The sequence below is a fragment of the Sceloporus occidentalis genome, unplaced genomic scaffold (assembly GCF_023333645.1).
Source record: "Sceloporus occidentalis isolate IW3139 unplaced genomic scaffold, rSceOcc1.0.p SCAF_6, whole genome shotgun sequence".
Taxonomy (NCBI): domain Eukaryota; kingdom Metazoa; phylum Chordata; class Lepidosauria; order Squamata; family Phrynosomatidae; genus Sceloporus; species Sceloporus occidentalis.
Genome location: NW_028316986.1, coordinates 2,165,001 through 2,184,134, shown reverse-complemented (window position 1 = coordinate 2,184,134; position 19,134 = coordinate 2,165,001). Strand labels below are relative to the sequence as shown.

At 45.8% G+C, this 19,134-nt stretch overlaps 1 protein-coding gene across 2 annotated transcripts in view; it reads right to left on the bottom strand.

Moving 5' to 3' along the window:
* Nucleotides 1-4,475: 4,475 nt before the first annotated feature.
* The window catches only part of CIB4 (calcium and integrin binding family member 4), a 20,403-nt gene continuing 5,744 nt past the window's right edge, over nt 4,476-19,134 (bottom strand). The window contains exons 1-4 of one of the 2 annotated variants that reach the window (XM_089528257.1): nt 10,242-10,370; nt 9,297-9,406; nt 6,218-6,306; nt 4,476-4,680 (exon numbers count right to left, since the gene is read on the bottom strand). In XM_089528257.1, the coding sequence (XP_089384383.1) occupies nt 4,659-4,680; nt 6,218-6,306; nt 9,297-9,406; nt 10,242-10,308 (288 nt within the window). In that variant the 5' untranslated portion in view covers nt 10,309-10,370 and the 3' untranslated portion in view covers nt 4,476-4,658. Of the gene's footprint in view, nt 4,681-6,217; nt 6,307-9,296; nt 9,407-10,241; nt 10,371-19,134 lie in introns of those variants that run through there. The other variant, XM_089528258.1, reaches the window with a different exon arrangement.

Sequence of the window (19,134 nt, the reverse complement as noted above, 5' to 3'; positions counted from 1 at the left end):
TCTGCTCCGGACGGTTTTCTAAACTCTAAAGGAACTCAGTGTGTTGCGCCCAATTTTAGCACAAGGACTCAACTCCTTGGATAACTCCTCTAAAATTCAGATTAAAACCCAGAGCAGATTCAGTGCCCCACTGATGTGGCAGCCACTGTACCAAAAAAGCGATTGAGATGGCAACCAGCCAAAAGGAAGAGGACAAGACCAAATTCCCAGTTTCCCTTTTTTTTTGGGGGGGGGGGGGGGAATCATTCCGGATGACTTTGCTTGAGCTTCAAGGAATTCCCTCCATGATCCAGTTAGATATTTGGACAAACCCAAAGGACTTGGCTGGTGGCTGGGGCAGGCGGGGGGGGGGGGGGCTTCCCTTGGGCTATTCGTCATGAGGCCGGATTGCTCAAGGAATCCAGAGGTCTGGACATTGCTTCAGTATCCATGAAAGGATCCATTCCATGTATTAGTTAATAGTGTGTGCCAACCACATGAGCCTGACCTACCTCACTGAGGGACAGGGGGTCTCTTGTGAATGTAAAGAGAAGAATTGTGTGGGTTGCTTTGACCACCATTACCTCCTATAGTAATAAATAATTTCAATGAAATCTGGTTCTTGTTTGCATCTTTATGTGTCAGATTTTCTGGGGAAGGTGCTGGTGATGGTACGGAGCAGATGACTGTTTCTAAAGCCCAGGGAGTGTCATGGAAATGCGCAATGCACTGCCTTGCTGGTTGTTTCCCAGCACCAGCCTTCTGGGAACTGAGTGGGACCTAGGAGGAGTCTATTCTGTCCTGGAAAATGTCCAGTTCTCATAGAGAGGGGTGGATCCGGGTTATTCGAAGCACTGTATCTCCCTTTATGAGCTTTATGAGTTTGGAGAGGCCTTCTTCTCTGTCCCATCACCTTCTCAGGCATCTTTGTTGGGAACAAGAGAGACAATGGGGCCTTCTTGGTGGCTGCTCCCTCTCCCTTCCCCTTTGAAGGATATCATTTCCCTAGATGAGCTTGCCCAGGCTCTAAGATCTGGAGAGAAGGTTAAGAGATGATATGATAGCCCTGTTTAAACATTTGAAGGGATGTCATATTGAGGAGGGAACAAGCTTGTTTTCTGCTGCTCCAGAGAATAGGATCCAGAGCAGTGGATGCAGACTACAGGAAAAGAGATTCCAGCTCAACATTTTGACCGTAAGAGCTATTGGACAATAGAAGATACTGCCTTGGAGATTGTGGTGGAGTATCCTTCCTTGGAGGTCTTTAAACAGAGGCTGGATGGCCATCTGTCAATGGGGATGCTTTGATTTTGAGTTCCTGCATGGCAGAATGGGGCTGGACTGGATGGCCATTGGGGTCTCTTCAAACTATGATTCTAAGATCTATGATTCTTTGATGCTGAGCCAAGTCTTGACCACTGCTAAAACCCTCTGAAATTGCTATCAACTACCCCCTTTTACATTGTTAGTTCTTGTATGCATGTGTGAGTGAGTGTCTTGTGTGAAAGTTGTTTTTCCCTTGCTGTTTGCTGTTTGGAATTCTTGGTTTGGAACCATTATCCCTAGACTAGAATCCCAGGGTTTAAGAGTTACCAGAGCCCTCCCACTGCTTCCTATTGAGCTAAATCAAATGAATACAATTGCAGGTGCCCTCTTGGGACCCCAGCATTTTGGGTAGCATGTGAAATAGAAACCAAGGTGCATCAGGAAGGGTGCATACAATCCACAATCAGTTTCTTTTTCTTCCCTATCGTGGCTCTCAGGACCTACTATGGAGGATGCAGAGGCTCAATGTGGAATATGGTCCCAAAGTGCATCACCCTGCGTATTGCACAATGAGCTGTCAGCCATGTGTGTGCACTAGCGATCCACCTATGTTGCATTAATGTGGCATCCAGTATAGGGATTGTGGAGCATAACGGTAATGCATTTGTAATGCAAGTGGAACATAACTGGGCTTGTCATAAGCTTGGAGGTAGGCTTGCCATATCCCGCCTGGGGGCGGGACTTTCCCAGTTTGGGGCGGGGCCACACAGTCCTGCCCCGGTTTGGCCCCTCCCCCAGGACCTCCCCCCCCCCAGCAAGGCCCTGGAGGCAGCTCCAGCCCTTCCTCCCCATGGCCATGTGCCACCCTCCCCACCTCCTCCCTGCCTGACTTAAGCCTAGAGAGCAGGTCTTCAAGACACCTGCCACTCAGAGCTATTGCCAGCCCACTTGGTATATATACCCTGCAAAAGGCATTACTTTCAGGTTACAGTGAGCAAAGAAAAAAAAGGCCATCAATCGTTCCTGTTTCCCTGGGAGTCTAAATGCCTCCTCATCTTTTAAATGTCTACCACTCAGTATTGTTTTAATTCTTTATCAGAGGATCGTTTTTGAGGCCCTAAACACTTTGACTTGGAATATGCAAATTTCTCCCGAAGCTGACCAATGGCAAAGAAGCAATCAGCCCTCCATTTGGGTTGGTTTTCAATGGCTTGGAAGGAAGAGATTTTGCCTTGCAAGTTGCTGGTAAATAATAGAAGGCTTTGGGGTAGCAAAGGCTGCAGAAATAGTTTGACCCCCCCCTTAAACATCCATGGCTCAGTGCTATGGGATTCTGGGAACTGTAGTTTCTTGTGGCACCAGAGCTCTTTTGACAAAAGGAGACTGAATGGAGGCGTTGCCTGGCTGGGGGCAGAGCCTCTTGCCAGCAGTGAGAAGGCTGCGATGATGAGGAAAAGCAGGGGCTCCTCTGGTGGTCCTGGCCACTTCCCTTGGCTCCCTCCCTCCTCCTCCTCCTCCTCCTCCTCCTCCTCCTCCTCTCAGAGCTCATTCACACTCCCTGGCTTTTCTCTCCCCCCCCCCCCTGCACTTTGAGACCCCTTTAACTGCCAAAGCTCAATGTTCTGGAATTCTGGGGTCTGTGAGGCATTCTCTGTCAGAGAGCTCTGGTGCCACAATAAACTACAATTCCCAGGATTCCATAGCACTGAGCCCTGGCAGTCCAAGCAGTGTGTTTTGGACACAGAGATCCTCCAAATGAATCCAGTCCCTAGCTTTTATATCTCTCACACACACTGCAGGAATAATAACCCACTTTGAGACTGCTTTAACTCAGTGCTAGGGAATCCTGGGAATGCGAGTGTTTGGGAGACATTGAGACTTCTCTGTCAGTGATGGCTCTGAGGCCACAATAGACTACAATTCCCAGGATTCCCCAGCACTGAGCAGTCTCAAACTGGACCATTTCCTCAGTGTGGATGCACCTGGGGAAGCATTCTGGGCACTGCAGTTCAACTACGTTTGGAGGGTTATGGGACTCCCTGTCAGAGATAGCTCTGGGGCCACAATGTACTACAGTTCCCAGCATTCCCCAGCACTAACCCAGGACAGTTAAGTCACTCTCAAACTGGATTATTTCCTCAGTGTGGATGCAGCTTTGGTGAGGAACTCTGGGCATTTCAGTCCAGCATTGTTTTATTTCTGCAGTGTGTTTTGGACCAGAGACAAGGTGACCAGGCATCCTCCTCCTTTTCCAGGACATGTCCTCTTCTGTCAAATTTCAAAATGTCCTCCATTTGGATCATGGCTAAGAAGCATGGATTTATAAGTACATGGGTGTTTTTAGCTTTTATTTTTGGCCATGTCCTACATTTTTTTTTGCTTGGGTGCCCTACATTTTGAGGAGAGGGCATTGGTCACCTTGGTCAGAGAGCTTTCCAGGGGTTAACTGCCATTCTGCTGTGGTGCTGGAACAAACCACCATTCCCAGAATTCCATAGCATTCAGGCAAGACAGTTAAAGTGGTCTCAAACCAGATTATTTCTCCAGTGTAGATGCAGCCCAAGCCTTTTGCCTCTCTTATGCCTGAGATTTCAAAGCCCAGCCTTGGCACCACAACAAACTACAAATCCCAGGATTCCATAGGATGGAGTGATGAGAGTGAAAGCAGTGTGGCAGCAGCCTAAGTGTGCTTAATGCAGTTCTTAACATGGTGCACCTCTTGCCTACAGAGTCTCACAAGAGTTTTTTGTTTAACAACTTGTACCCATTAACTCCATTTCATGTCTCCTTTATTTAGTGGGGAGGAATACAGACAAAACAAGTCAAAATGAAGAAAAACCAAAGTCCCTTGACCAAAGGGTTTGGTTGTTGAATAAGCCTCTGAAATATGCAAGAGGCAATGTTAAAATAAAGCCATGTTCAATGCTCAAATGTGCTGTTTGGAATGGGGAGAGGGGGGTGGCCAGAAAGGGAAGTACATTTCCGTGATCTGTCTACGAATAATGTCAAAATGTCCTCCATTTTGATCATGCCTAAGAAACATGCATTTATATTAACATTTCTAAAAAATCCTCAATTTTTTTGCGTGTCCTCCATTTTTTTTAAATGTGTCCTACATTTGAAAATGTTGTCCTGCATTTGTCCTACATTTGTCCCAGTTTGGAGGTCCTCACTTATGGCAACCCTACTTGGAGGGGGATGGTTGGAAATTCAATTCACTTGGTCTTTTCTCGGAGTCACCTTTTATTCCCATGTCCCCTGTTAAATTATACATAGTCTGCTATGCTACTTGGTTCCTTCCCTAACAATCTGGGGCAGAAGCCGGTGCTGGTGGTAGTGCTGGAAACGTGATCTTGAGCCTTGGTACTTGCAAGTCGTTTGGATGTTGCATCTTGCCATCTCCCTGCCCTTCCTCAGAAGTAGATCCTAAAAGAGCTGGAAGAAGAGATCAATTAGATTCCTGGGCTGGATCTCCCACTTCCCTTTTTACCCATATCTATCCCTCCTTGGTTCGGTGCTTCTCAAACAGTCCTTCCCTAGCCACTGTTTCTTTATTTATCTACAGCAGGGGAGGGGAAAGTGCTGTCTATGGGGCATATATACCTCCCAGGCCCATATTCCACTGTCAAGCAGCCCTTACTGTCAGGAGGTTCCTCCTAATGTTCAGGCGGAATGTCTTTTCCTGGAGCTTGCATCCATTGCTCCATTGCGTCCTGTTCTCTGAAGCAGCAGAAACAAGTTAGCTCCCTCCTCAATATGACATCCCTTCAAATACTTAAAGAGGGCTATCATATCACCCCTTAACCTTCTCTTCTCCAAACTAAACATCTCCAGCTCCCTAAGTATCTCCTCATAGGGCTTCATGGTTTCCAGACCCTTCACCATTTTAGTCGCCCTCCTTTGGACACATGGCTCCAGTTTCTCAATGTCCTTTCTGAATTGTGGCGCCCAGAACTGGACACAATATTCCAGGTGGGGCCTGACCAAAGCAGAATATAGTGGCACTATTACTTCCCTTGATCTAGACCCTATACTTCTATTGATGCATCCTAAAATCGCATTGGCCTTGTTAGCTGCTGCATTGCACTGTTGACTCATGTTCAACTTGTGGTCTACTTGGACTACCAAGTCCCTTTCACATGTAGTTTCATTCAGCCAGATGTCCCCCATAATCCTATATCTGTGCATTTCATTTTTCCGTCCTAAGTGCAGTACCTTACATTTCTCCGTGTTGAATTTCATTTTGTTAGCTTTGGCCCAGCTTTCTAGTCTATTCAGATCATTTTGAATCTTGATCCTGTCCTCTGGGGTGTTAGCTATTCCTCCTAATTTGGTGTCATCTGCAAATTTGATAAGTATGCGTCCAATTCTGTCATCCAGGTCATTGATAAAGATGTTGAATAGCCCTGGGCCCAGGACAGAGCCCTGTGGGACCCCACTGGTCACTTCTCTCCAGGATGAAAAGGAGCCATTGCTGAACATCCTTTGGCTTCGGTCAGTGAACCAATTACAAATCCACGTAACAGTTGCCTTGCCTAGCCCACATTTTACATGTTTGTTTGCAAGAATGACAAGAGTTGTGACGATCAACTGCCCTGCTCAGGTCTTGCATACTTAGGACAGTCGCTTTGGCTTCCTTTGCTGAACCAAACCACCTGGGGGCAAAGGGCAGAAGCAAGGGCAACCCTAACCCTTGGAAAGTCCCATGGGCAACTCTGAACCACAATCTACCGCAAGAAGTAACTGCAAAATCCAGATCCTTTGCCAAGGGGAACTGCCAGCCTGGGCAGATATTGTGGGGTGGCAGATCCCACCAGGATCTAAATTTCCATGGAAATACTGTGGGTTTGGTAAGATGGTGCAGGAGTATGGATGCCAGAGCCAAACACTGGGCATGTTATTGTTATTGGGCAAAGCAAGCAAAATCCAACTGTGCTCAAAGAGATTAAGAGAACAAACATCTAGTTCTTACTGTAAGAAGTCTGGAGACTTTGTCATGGCATGCTCAAACTCGGCCAGAGACAGCATCCCGTCGTTGTCCAAGTCAGCTTCCTCCAGAATCTACTCGCAACGCAGAAGAATATGTTACAAGTCACCAACAACACATAGACACATAGACACATATTGTGGTGACTGGTGGCTTCCATCTCAGTGAGGCAGTGCACTCACTCCAGAGCTGGAATCCTGTTGAGGTTGTAACAATTTGCATTATTTTTTTTTCTCTGATGCAGAAATTTCTGTCCAGGGTTACAGAATCAAAGTTGCACATATGGCAGAATTGCACATGCAAATGTGCACTGGGTGTGCACCGCAGCACTGTGTGAACTGCACACGGACATGGCTTGTGCATCCAGTTGCACATCTGGAGTTGGGATTCAGTTTAGCAAAGCTACCATTCAGCCAGGGGTTCACTTAGGAAGTGCGAGGTTTCAGGCTGCACCAGGTGGCACTCTAAAAGGGTGAATCATAGAATCCTAGAGTTGGAAGACACCGCAAGGGCCATCCAGTCCAACCCTATTCTGCCATGCAGGAACTCTCAATCAAAGCAGCCCCAACAGATGGCCATCCAGCCTCCGTTTGAAGACCTCCAAAGAAGGAGACTCCACTACACTCCGAGGAAGGAGTGTGTTCCACTGTCAAACAGCCCTTACTCTCAAGAAGTTCCTCCTAATGTTGAGCTGGAATCTCTTTTCCTGGAGCTTCCATCCATCGTTCTGTGTCCTGTTCTCTGGAGCAGCAGAAAACAAGCTTGCTCCCTCCTCAATACGACATCCCTTCAAATATTTAAACAGGGCTGTCATATCACCTCTTAACCTTTTCTTCTCCAGGCTAAATATCCCAAGCTCCCTAAGTCTTTCCTCATAAGGCAGAGGTGTACAACTTGTGGCCCACCAAAGGATTTCTGGAGTCCTGGGGCCAAATAGTCAGGAGGAGGAGGATGTCCCGGCTCCCAGAGTCCTCCCGATCGCATGGGGCTTTGGAGGATGGGAGCAAGGGACTCTCCCCCCCCCCCCCAACTTCCAGGAGAGCATTTGCTGGGGGCACAGCTCCTCTCACTCGAGAGGGAGTGATGCCCAGCGGGAGGAGCTTTTTGCAGGGCAAGCGGCAGAGTAGAGCTGGGAGGGCAAAGAGAGAGGGTAGGGTTAAGGGGCCTGGGGTCTTCACTGGGGTGTGGATGGGAGGGGAGGAGGAGGAGGAGGAGGCCACCGCACTTTTGGCAGGTGGCCTGGGACTCGGGATCCTTGTCCTCGCAAGGCTGCCTGCCTGGCAAAGCCCCCAGGCCGCTCAAAGGTGAGCGACTCGGCAGAGGAGGAGGAGGGGAAAAGAGACAAGGCAACCCACCCACCGCGTTGTCCTCCTCATCCTCTGCTGTGCCATTCAAGTGGCCTGGGGTTTTTGCCGGGCAGGGAGCCTTGCCACTCAAAGATGAATGGCTTCGCAGAAGAGGACAATGCGGTGGGCAGGTTGTCTTGTCTCTTACCTGCGTCCTCCTCCTCCTCCTCCCAAGGCTTCCCACCCAGCCATTGGGGAAAGAGACAAGGATGCCTGCCCAGTGCATTGTCCTCCTCCTCTTCTGGAGGGATTCCACAAGGTCCTTCTGTGGTGGAAATTCCTTGTTGAAATAAAAAGCTATAGAAAGATGGAGTCACCTTTGTCAGCCAGAGAGATGGTTTTTGAAATAAAGGCTTGGAGTTTAGAGAAACTAGAGCAAAGGAATAATGAGTGCATCTTGACCTGGATGGAAGCTGGCACCAGTAAAAAGACATAACATAAACTACTGAGATAAGGATACATAGTTGACATTCAGAAGCAAGGTTAAAAGGAAGGCTAAAGGAGGGGGTAAGGAGTGATGATGCAGTTTTAATGTATGCATGTATTTCTGTTCTGATTGTAAGAATTCTGTATGTTTAAATTGTAATTAGCCAATCAGGTGTATAGAAGAAGCTTCTTTGTCTTGAATAATATAAAAAGAGCCATTTTGTCTTGTTCGGGGTCTCAGCTTTTGGAACTTGAATTCCACTGAGTTCATTGTTTTCCTTTGTCGACAATTGGAAATAAACTTATGGATTTTCAATTACTAGGTCCTCTTGCGAATTCCTTGCTCTGCCAATCCTAGATTTTTAAGTTTCCTGAAATTTCTGTTACACTTCATTCTGAGCATGGCTAAGAAGTATGGATTTACATTTATATGCTTCCAGCTTTTGTTTGGTCATGTCCTCCATTTTGCTTGAATGTCCTACATTTCACTGTCCTAAAGCTACTGGCGGCCTGAACAACCAAGCTGACCTTAATTTCGGCCCCTACCTCCTTCCAGGTTGGCACCCCGGTCCTAAGGCATGGTTTCCAGACCCTTCACCATGTTAGTGGCCCTCCTTTGGACATGCTCCAGTTTCTCCACATGCCTGACCCCCCACTCCCCACACAGCCACCTTCAGGCAGATATGGGCTTTGGAGTCCCCCTGTGTCCCGTTCAAAGGGCTGAAGCCATTCTGCGAATGGGGCAAGGCTCAATGGCAAGAGACAGGAGAGATACCAGGCTTCCGGGAAATTAATTTTTTCAATTTTCCAATTTTTAAAAAAATATTCTTTTTAAATATTCTTTAAAAACATCACATTTTGCCAAGTTTTAACTACATAAAGCCACATAGATGTAAATGCATTTAGGTTGTGCATACAAGATTGTAATTTAAAGATTAATTTTAGTTTTGCTAGTTGTTTGCGCTATGTCATAACTCAGTTTAGTGATCTAAGGGAATTACAGTTTATGTGTAACATTAGTACAAATAAGTCACATTAGCACAAAAAAATATTGCTAAAAGTTCTATATGGCATGGTATGTTGTCAGTTTGTGTGTGGACACCAGGAGTTATTCACCAGATGATGCCAAACCAAGTGATGCCACTGCATTCAGTGCAAGAGATGCACAAGAGTTGCACAGCACAATTAAATCATGAATGCATAATGCTAATTGCATAGCACAGTCATCACACAGCTCCACAGGCAGAGATTTATGCTCTACAGCCCTTTGTGTTTATTGGGGGAATACCCACATGGTTGGCCAGGGACGCAATCTCCTCCTCACTGAGTTTATTCCCATTGACCAATCGACGGATGACATTCTGGAGGTCTTCCTCATCAATGAAGCCGTCATTGTTGAAATCTGCAGGAATGGATGATAGAATATAGAGTTGGAAGAGATCCCAAGGGCCATCCAGTCCAACACCTTTCTGCCATGAAAGTAGACACAAGAAAGCACACTTGACCTTTGGCCATCCAGCCTCTGTTTAAAAACCTCCAAAGAAGGAAACACACTTTAAGGGAAGGTCTTGCAGTCAGGATGTTCTTCCCAAAATTTAGGTGGAATCTCTTTTCCTGTAGAAAGTCAAAGGCTTTCATGGCCGGCATCCATAGTTTTTTGTGGGTTTTTCAGGCTATGAGGCCATGTATACACACACACACACACACACACACACACACTATATACACACACATACACAGTCACCACTATATTTTCACGGACTTTGAGTCTGCGTCTCTTGCCTGTTCGCAGGTGGCAAATGGACGGGGACAAAATGGTGTGTGCAGCCATAGCGCACATCTGCGGGTGCTGCCATTCTAGACAATGGGGCTTGAATGTCAGCAATTTTCCTTTTGGGGGTGGGGGTGGAATGGATCCCTTGCAAAAACAGAGGGGCGGCTGTATATTTCTGTTTTGCAAAATGATGATGATGATGATGATGATGATGATGATGATGATGATGATGATATTTATATCCTGCCTCTCCCTGCGAATCAAGGCGGGTTACAAGATACAGCTCAAAACAGAATATCATACATACAACTATAAAATACACAAACTATAAAATATACACGATACAATTGATCGTCTTTCTTTCTATATACCTGCACCTAGACCTTGAGAAAAAAATTACAGGTATATGCTTTTCCTTAGACCGCAGTTTCCCCGGGAGAAGAGCCAAAGGTTAGCATCGTACCGTAGATCCGAAATGCGTATTCTATCTTGAGGCTGGGATGGGCCATTTGGCTGAAGATGGAGGCCATCCCGAGGATGTCCTCAAAGGTGAAGAAGCCCTCCGTAGAGAAGACCTGGCAGATCCTGTCCCTGAACGGATTCACCTGCGTGCGAAAGAGCCGAGTTCGAAACCGCCTCCTTTCTTTGGATGCAATGAGCAGAATCTGGCCCCTAGCCTTGGGAAAAGGAGAGCCTGACTTTCCTAGCCAGACTATTTTACTTGAAGAAGAGGTGAAGGAGGAGATGATGGCCTTCTAGTCCTAGGCTGTATCTGCACTGCAGAATTAATGCATTTTGCTTTAGCTGCCATGGCTCCATGCGATGGGATTCTAGGACTGATAGTTTTGTGAGACCTTTCGCCTTATCTCTCAGGGTGCTCTGGGGCCACAACAAACTACAAATCCCAGGATCCCACAGTACTGAGCCATGGCATATGTAGTTTTGCCAGGTCATTAGCCTTCCCTGCCAAAGAGTGCTAAACCACAAATCCTATTATTCTGTAGGATGCTACCAGGGAAGTTAAAGTGGTGTGAAAGGGAACATGGCTGCATCTATACTGCAGAATTAATGCAGTATAGCACTACTCTAAGTGCCATGCCTCAATGCTAATGGGTTTGTAGCTTTGTGAGAGGTTTAGGCTTCTCTCTCAGAGAGCTCTGGGGCCACAGCAAATTACAAATCCCAAGATTTTGTAGGATGCTGCCAAGAGAGTTAAAATTGCGTGTGATTATGCACCGTGAAAGGGACATGAGGCTACGCTGATGCTGTGGAATTCATTGCTTTAACTGTCATTGGCTGAGTGCTATGGACTTTTGGGATTTGTAGTTTAGTGAGATATTTAGTCTCTGGTGTCAAACTGAACTGCAGGCCCCAGGGTTCCATAGGATGGAGCCATGGCAGTTAAAGTGGTGTCAAACTGCATTAATTCTGCAGTGCAGATGCAGCCCTAGATTATTGGGGCTGCATGCACACTGGAGAAATAACCTGGTTTGGCACCACTTTAACTGTCCTGGCTGAAGGCTATGGAATTCTGGGAGTTGAAGTTTGTTGTGGGGCCCAGAGCGGAGCAGTCTACATATACAAAGGCTGTGTCTGCACTGGACTATGATGTCCGTTTCATACCAGTTCAACTGACCCTGGCTTCATCCTGTGGAATCCTGGGATGTGTAGTTTGGTGTGAGGAATGAAGCAATCACTACCAGAGATCTCAGTAGATCACAAGCGTGTCCCAGAGCTCACTAGCAGATACTTCTTGGAATTCCTCCAGGGACCAGGACAGATGGTTGATGTGTTTAAGACATGTCCTGGAAAAGGAGGACATCTGGTCACCCTGCCTTGAGCTGATCCAAGGTATTTTTCTGCAAAGCTTCAAAAAGCTAATAATAATAATAATAATAATATCCCGCCTGTCTTTGCAACACAACGGGGCAGCGGCTTACACATTAAAACAATACAGTCCCATCCCAGTATCCCACCCCCTTTAAAATACAATTAAACAGTTCATATATGAAGTCGAAGGCTTCCGTAATTTAAAACATACCTTGAAATTATATAAATAAAAATATAATAAATAATAAATAATAAAATAATATAGTTATTACAGCTACAGTTTGGACTACAGCTCCCAGAATCCTCTAGGCCAGCATGGGGAAGAAAGATAGGGGAACTTCTATTTTGGACTCCAACTCAGAAGACCCCCCCCCCTCCCCAGGCCAGGATGATTGGTGACCACAGCTGGGGAAAGAAAGTAACTTTTTGGACCACCGATCTGTCCATCCATCTTGCAGTTGCTCCCTTCGACCACCAGGTGGCAGGAGAACATTGCTCCCATTTGCCCAGAGTTTGTCCAGAGGGAATTAATGATCATGTTATATCTAGAGAGAGTGGTTATAGTTGCATATGTCAAATAAGGAAGCCATAGGATTAAAGTTAGATTTACAGAATCATAGTTAAGTTTAAATATCGAATTTACTGTACACAGAGATATATAATCTCCAATATGGTAAAACATATGCTAATGACATTTGGAGATTTTCAAAAAGTCACTTACTTTAGAGATAAGAAATTACATATAAGAGAGGAAGTAAACTTTGTATGTCCTTGTTGTAGGTTTATGTTACATAGATGACATTCTTGCAAACACGACTTTTGATGGATGGAGACCTAGTAAGATATTGAAAAGACTGGAACAATGTTATCCTGGTTTTGTCCCAAAAAGGGGGGGGGGGGGGCAATCTGTAGAAGGTTTTACAGACAATTAAACGTACTAAATACGAGATAAAGAGAACTGAAACTGATAATAAGATGAAAAAGTAAGTGCTAAGGCAGAAGATACGTAGATTATCGTGCAACGATAAATAACGGTCGTTTGTGAAATTAGATGAAGGGATGCAAATGAAATAATAGTAGCAGAATCAATATTGCAAGATAGGAAGTATAAGAATGAAATGTTAGAATGCATGTGGTTAGAGAAGAATTTTAGATGGAGCAATCGACAAGTCATTTGGATCTACCTGTAATGAGAGAAATTTGATAAGTGGGGACCAGAAAGTAGAAGAGAGTGAGAGGAAGTGTGAAAATAAGGAGAAGAAGAGAAAGGTGGACAAGAAGGGAAACAGAAAGGGAAAGACAGGAAGGAGGAGGAAAGAAAGGGTTAAGGTTAGAGAGAGAGAGAACAAAATTAGAAGCGTAGAAGAAAGGGAAAATCCAATGACCTGATCGGTTCCTGAATCTAAAAGACAAAGAGACATTGCTTAAGTTAGCAAATATAGTTTTATTATAAAATTATAGAAACACAGACTGCTATTCTAACTATAATGTAATAGAAGTGTAAACGAGAGTGTTATAAGTGTGTGACGTTCGTCGATGATTTGAATGCAGGGTTTGTATGGAATGTAGGAATGTATGGTTATATAGTGTGTAGAAATGGATAGTGTTTTAATTAGGATACTCAATAAAATATTGTTTTTTAAAAAATAGCAATCGCATGTACATTTTAATGCCTTCTATCAATGCACTTAAGCAGTCGTTAAGCGGTGTACAATGTCTAAGATAATTGCCCCCCTAATTATCTGCTCCAGAGAACAGGACCCAGAGCAATGGAGGCAAGCTCCAGGAAAAGAGATTGCAGCTAAACATTAGGAGGAGCTTCCGGAGAGGAAGGGCTGTTCTACGGTGGAAGATGCTGCCTTTGAGTCTCCTTCCTTGGAGGTCTTTAAGCAGAGGCTGATGGCCATCTGTCAGGGATGCTTTGACTGAGATTTCCTGCATGGCAGAAGGGGTTGGGCTCTATGGCCCTTCTTGGGGCCTCTTCCAACTCTATGATTCTAGGACTCTATAAGAAATGTACAGAAACACACCCCGAAAAGTATGATTTGCAAGCTTCCCAGAGGACCATTGTCCTTTCATTATCTGGCCTGAAGGTGGCAGCACTCCATCAGGCCTCCTTTGCCCAAACACATCCAGAATCCCATTTTAAAAAATCCCAATTCAAAGTGGGTGAAGGATCCCCTTCCATGTTTGCAGAAGCCGAACTCCCTGCCTCCTCCCCTGCCGACGTTTTCCTGTTTATTCAGGGCTTCTCCTCTCCTTCCTCGGTGCTTATTTCAAACAGAATTTAAAAAAAGCAAACAGACCGGAGTCCATTGCATCTTTCGATCGGCATAAATGGAAAAAGAGACCTCTCTTTCCAAGCCGTTTGTTTGTAAGCTGATATTGGAGGGCTGGCCGCCATCCAGCGAACGTCAAGCGTGTTCGGACAGCGCATACGGGGACAGACTGCTGTTTTCTTTTGCCAGAATCAAATATAAAACATTCTCTTTCCTTCCTTCCCTGCCTCTGTTTTAGTTTATTATTAGTTTAATTGCCAACCGGCAAAGAAACCAAAGAACCAAAGGACATGAGAGTTCAAGGAGAACAAATCCCAAATAAACTAAGTCCCTCTTATGTATATAGACTGTTTCCAGGACATAAAAGGCCCTTAGCAGATTGGGCCCATGATGTTCTCCTTGAATGCATCTACACTGTCGAAATAATGCAGATTGGCACCACTTTAAGTGCAGTAGCTCCATTAACACTTTCACATGACGTCGCAATTAAAGTGCCATTATCCGAGGAATAATGGGAATCCCGTGAATGATGTGTGGCTGTTTATTGCCTTTTTATTCCTGGGATAATGGCCAAGCATGCAAAAATGTTAATGGTGATTGCGTGATTTTCACGCAATTTTATCTGTTTAAACCCCCAGTTTCCCCCGTGTGATGAAGTCCCATGATTCTATGAATCAATTGGCTGGAACGGTGGTGGTGGGTCTCCTTTTCTGGATGTCTGCAAAAGAAGCTGGACTGCTCCTTGCTGGGGATGCTTTAGCTGGAGAGGGTCAAATGCCAGTACTGCAGCCTTCACTCATAAACCATAAGGTTGTGAGTTCAATCCCAGCCAGGGGCTCAGGGTTGACTCAGCCTGGCATCTTTCCGTAGGTCACTAAAATGAGGACTCAGCTTGTTGGGGGCAATCAGCTTACAACACATTGTAAACCACTTAGTACATTGGTAAGCAGTATAGAAATGTACTTGCTATTGCTATCCTGCATTGAACTGAGGGTTGGAACTGATGGCCTCTGGGGTCCCTTCCAGTTCTAGGAACCCATCAGCTGTGATGCTTTCCGCTGCATTCAGTTACTGCCAGTAAAACCTTGTTGTTGTTAACTGCCCTCGAGTCGATCTCGATTCAGGGGATCCTCAGCACCCTTCTCCAGCCCCACATAATCTCAAATGAATGGATTTTCTTCCTATCTTTCTTTCATAACTGTCCAGCTCTCACATCCATCCATAGTAACAGGGAATACGATGGTTTGTATGATTCTAACTTTTGTGCTCAGTTGTATGTCTTTGCATTTTAGGATCTTCTCCAGTTCTTTCATTGCCGTCCTTCCCATTCTTGATCTTCTTCTGATTTCCTGGCTGCAGTCCCCATTTCTATCAATGTTTGATCCTGGATATGAGGATTTTTTTTACTATTTCTTTGTTGTCTAATTCAAATTTGTGAAGGTCCTCAGTGGTCATTATTTTTGTTTTATGTTCAACTTTAAGCCTGCCTTTGCACTTTCTTCCTTGATCTTCCTTAGTAGTTGTTCCAGGTCTGTGAGGTGCTAGTATTATGGTGTCGTCTGCATATCTCAGACTGCTGATATTCCTTCCTCCTGTTTTCACTCCTCCTCCTCCTCCTTCTGTGTCCAAGCCTGCTTTCCTTACAATATGTTCTGCATATAAGTTGGACAGATAGGGTTCTTTGGAGGGAAAGCATGCCTTGCCCTTCTCGGCTCAGCTCTTGCAGAGACAGAGAGAAATGTCACCTTGCATTAGCAACACGATGGCTGGAATGACTCTCCTTTCGTAACTCAACTTGAGAATCCCTTCAGCAGCGGTTTCCTAGCGTGGCACTGGCTGAATTTCTAAATAAGGCTCCTTTGGAGGTTTTTTGCCACTGCTGAGAGATGCTGCTGTCAGCAAGAGAAATGATGGCGCATGAGGATGCCCAAGACGACCCGGGATGATTAATTTCACTCCAGAAGGCTGTCTCCTTGCAAGGAGCTCCAAGCGCGATAAGAAAGGGGATGTTGGACATCATGCGTTTGCTGATAGAAGCGTGAGCCGTATTTATCGGAAAGGCTACCATGTTCATTCAAATGAATTCTAGGCAGTCATCCAGGTTCAGAAAAAGGGAACTAGGTCTCAAGGTTTCTGTTGATTTCGGGAAGAAGGAGAAAGGTCCTTTATCAAACCAAGAACCTGCGTGTACCAGCTATGCCTCTCTTCCAGGGTTCAAGCAGGATTTCCCCCAGCCCTTTGGAGAGATGCTGGGGACTGAACCATGCACTATTTGCATAGGAACCAGGGAAGTTGCCCTTATGCTGAAACACAGAACCTGGGCCCATCTAGAGCAGCATGACCAACTCTGACTGGCAGCCATGGATGTGTAAGGTTTCAAGCACGATCCTTTCCTGGGGTGCATTGATACTATAGAACTAATGCCCTTTGACACCACTTTAAGTGCTGTAGCTCCATCCTATGGAATCCAGGGACTGGTAATTTTACTAGTGACTTTATCACGAGGAAAATTGGAAGTTTAAGCTGGACAGAACCTGGGGTTATCCAGGGTATTAGGCACAATTTTGCCTTTTAGACGACGCTGCGTGCAAACCGCTTAGAATCCAAACAGAAAGTGTCACAATTCAGGGAATAGGCATTTTGGGGAAAATACTGTGTTTTCATTTCCATTTCATTCATGAATTCGCTTTATTTGTGGAATTGCTGCAGTCTTATAACCATCTAGGGCAGTTAAAGTGGTGTCAAAGTGCATTATTCCTACAGTGTCAATGTGCCCCAGGAAAGGCTCATGCTTGAAACCTTACATCTCCATGGCTGCCAGTCAGAGTTGGTGATACTGCTCTCGATGGACCTGGTGCCAACGTAAGGGCATCTTATGCAAACAGTCCCTGGTTCATAGTTTTTTGTGAGTTTTGGGGCTCTGTGGCCATGTTCTGGAAGAGTTCATTCTTGACGTTTCTCTTGCACCTGTGGCTGGCATCTTCAGAGAACGGGCCCTGGTTCAGTCCCCAGCACCACCCCATAGGGATAGGGCAAAATCCTGAATGAACCCTGGAAGACATTCATGGCTTGTAAACACAGGCTACCTGAGCTACAGCCCTTTGGTTTGGTAAAGGACTTTCTTCCTTCTTGGAAACTCGAAATCGACAGAAACTTTGAGGCCTGGTTCCCTTTGTCAACGTGGATGTGCACTGAAGTGTCTGTCGACTTCTGTATGGATATATAAATACCCTCCAACATTTTGAAGAAGAAAACCAGGACACATGCAGCCATGCAACGTCAGAGTGTGGTCAAGAAGGCAAAAGCTATTCATGAAGAAAGGCATACAAGGAAGAAAAGGCGGCAGCTGTTTGTTTATCCCTGCCTACTCATCTCCTTGTCCCCTTGTAAAGTTAACTGAGTACACACAACGTTTGAACACAGTATGCAGGAGGAATGTAGGGGGAGGAGGAGAGAGAAACTGGGTCATTTTAACAGCATCTGAAAAAATGGGATGATATAGAAATCCCAGAGGTGCAAGCAGGGTTCAGGAAAGGTAGAGGCACCAGGGACCACATTGGAAACATACAGTGGCTAATGGAGCACACCTGTGCATTCTGACCTGATTCATTCTGACAGGGAAGCTACTGAAATCCACAAACACCTGGACAATTTCAACAAGAAAGAAGAAACCCTGAAAGTAAACATAGGCCGGTTACACACCGGCACTTTAGTGCGTGACGAGCACGCACTAGGGTTACAAAAGGGCGGTGCTTCTGCACCACCCTAACCCTAGTGCGTGCTCGTCACGCACTAAACGGCGGCGGCCCTTCCATACGGCCGCCACCGTGAGGACATCACAGCCGTGCCGCCTCTAGACGGGGCGGCACGGATGTGACGTTCTCAATCCGTGGCAGGGCGCCTAGGGCGCCCTTTCTGCGGACCAGGAAGGAGCTCCGTTTCGGAGCTCCTTCCTGGTCCGCGGCGCCGCTTTGCTTCGCTGGGCGCAGCCTTCAGACGGCTGCGCCCAGCGAAGCAAGGGAGAAAGGGGCCAAGCAGCCCCTTTCTCCCCCTCCCCGGCGCCGCGGGGTGTCCTTGGGGCTTGAAGCCCCAAGAACACCCCTTTTCAGGCTGTGGGGAAGCGGCGTTTTGCTGCTTCCCCGCAGCCTGAAAAGCGGCGGATCGGGGCCTCAGCGGCTGCCGGTGTAGCCGCTGAAGCCCTGATACTCCGGGGAAAGGGGCGGGTCCAGACCGCCCCAAATGGGCGATCTATAACCCGCCATAGTTTGGCTACCAGTTCTGAAAAACACCAAAATTAAGACCCAGCAAATGCAAATAAAAAGCACCCAGGGTCAGGGTTTTTCCCAGCAGACAATGGATCACTAAGTAAATGCTGGTGAAACTTCAGGAATAAACTCTTATAGAACACAACCTCATAGCCCAAAAACCCCACAGAAAACTATGGATGGTGGCTGTGAAAGCCTTCGCCTTCACAAAGCAACAGGATTATTTAGGACTCTCCCTATTGAACTGGGAAGGTTGCAATGCAGCTGACATTCTGTGGGCCGACCAGGCCATGCTCTGTGGACCACTCTTTCCCCATCTTTGCTCTTTAATCTTCTTCCAAAATACTGACTGGCGTGTATACAGGGCAGGATGATGATGATAATAATGATAATGATAATGATTAATAATAATAATAATAGTAGTAGTAGTAGTAGTAATAATAATAATAATAATAATAATAATAATAATAATAATAATAATAATAATAATAGACACCTGCATATTCAAGAGTGGGAGAGAGGCTTAGGGTTGCACCACTTCCAGGAGTGTTTCCTGAATGGCTCAACCATTTCCTCACTTGCAAAGAGCGTGCTGAACTCCTCCGATTCCTGCCGCCTGATGCCCCATGCATCCCTTCTGTGCAAACAGCATTAATTAAATGTGTAAAAATATATACTCACAATATGTAAACCCGCTCACAGTAATCTAAATTGACAGCGTGGCTAAATATATTTATTTCGTGGATTTTAATTAAACCCTCCAGTGCCTGAATTTTTAAACATGCTGTTCCCTCCCTGCGGAGTTAGATGCATTTATTGTGCAGTGCAACACTTTTGTTGAATGCTCAGCAGAACCCAGACATTAGCTGAGCCATAGCATTAAGAAGGAAACAAATATGCAAACCACATATGTATGTGCCATGCACCTTCACATGGAGTGCACATGTGCTTCCGTGCACCATGAACACACACAGAGGCATGG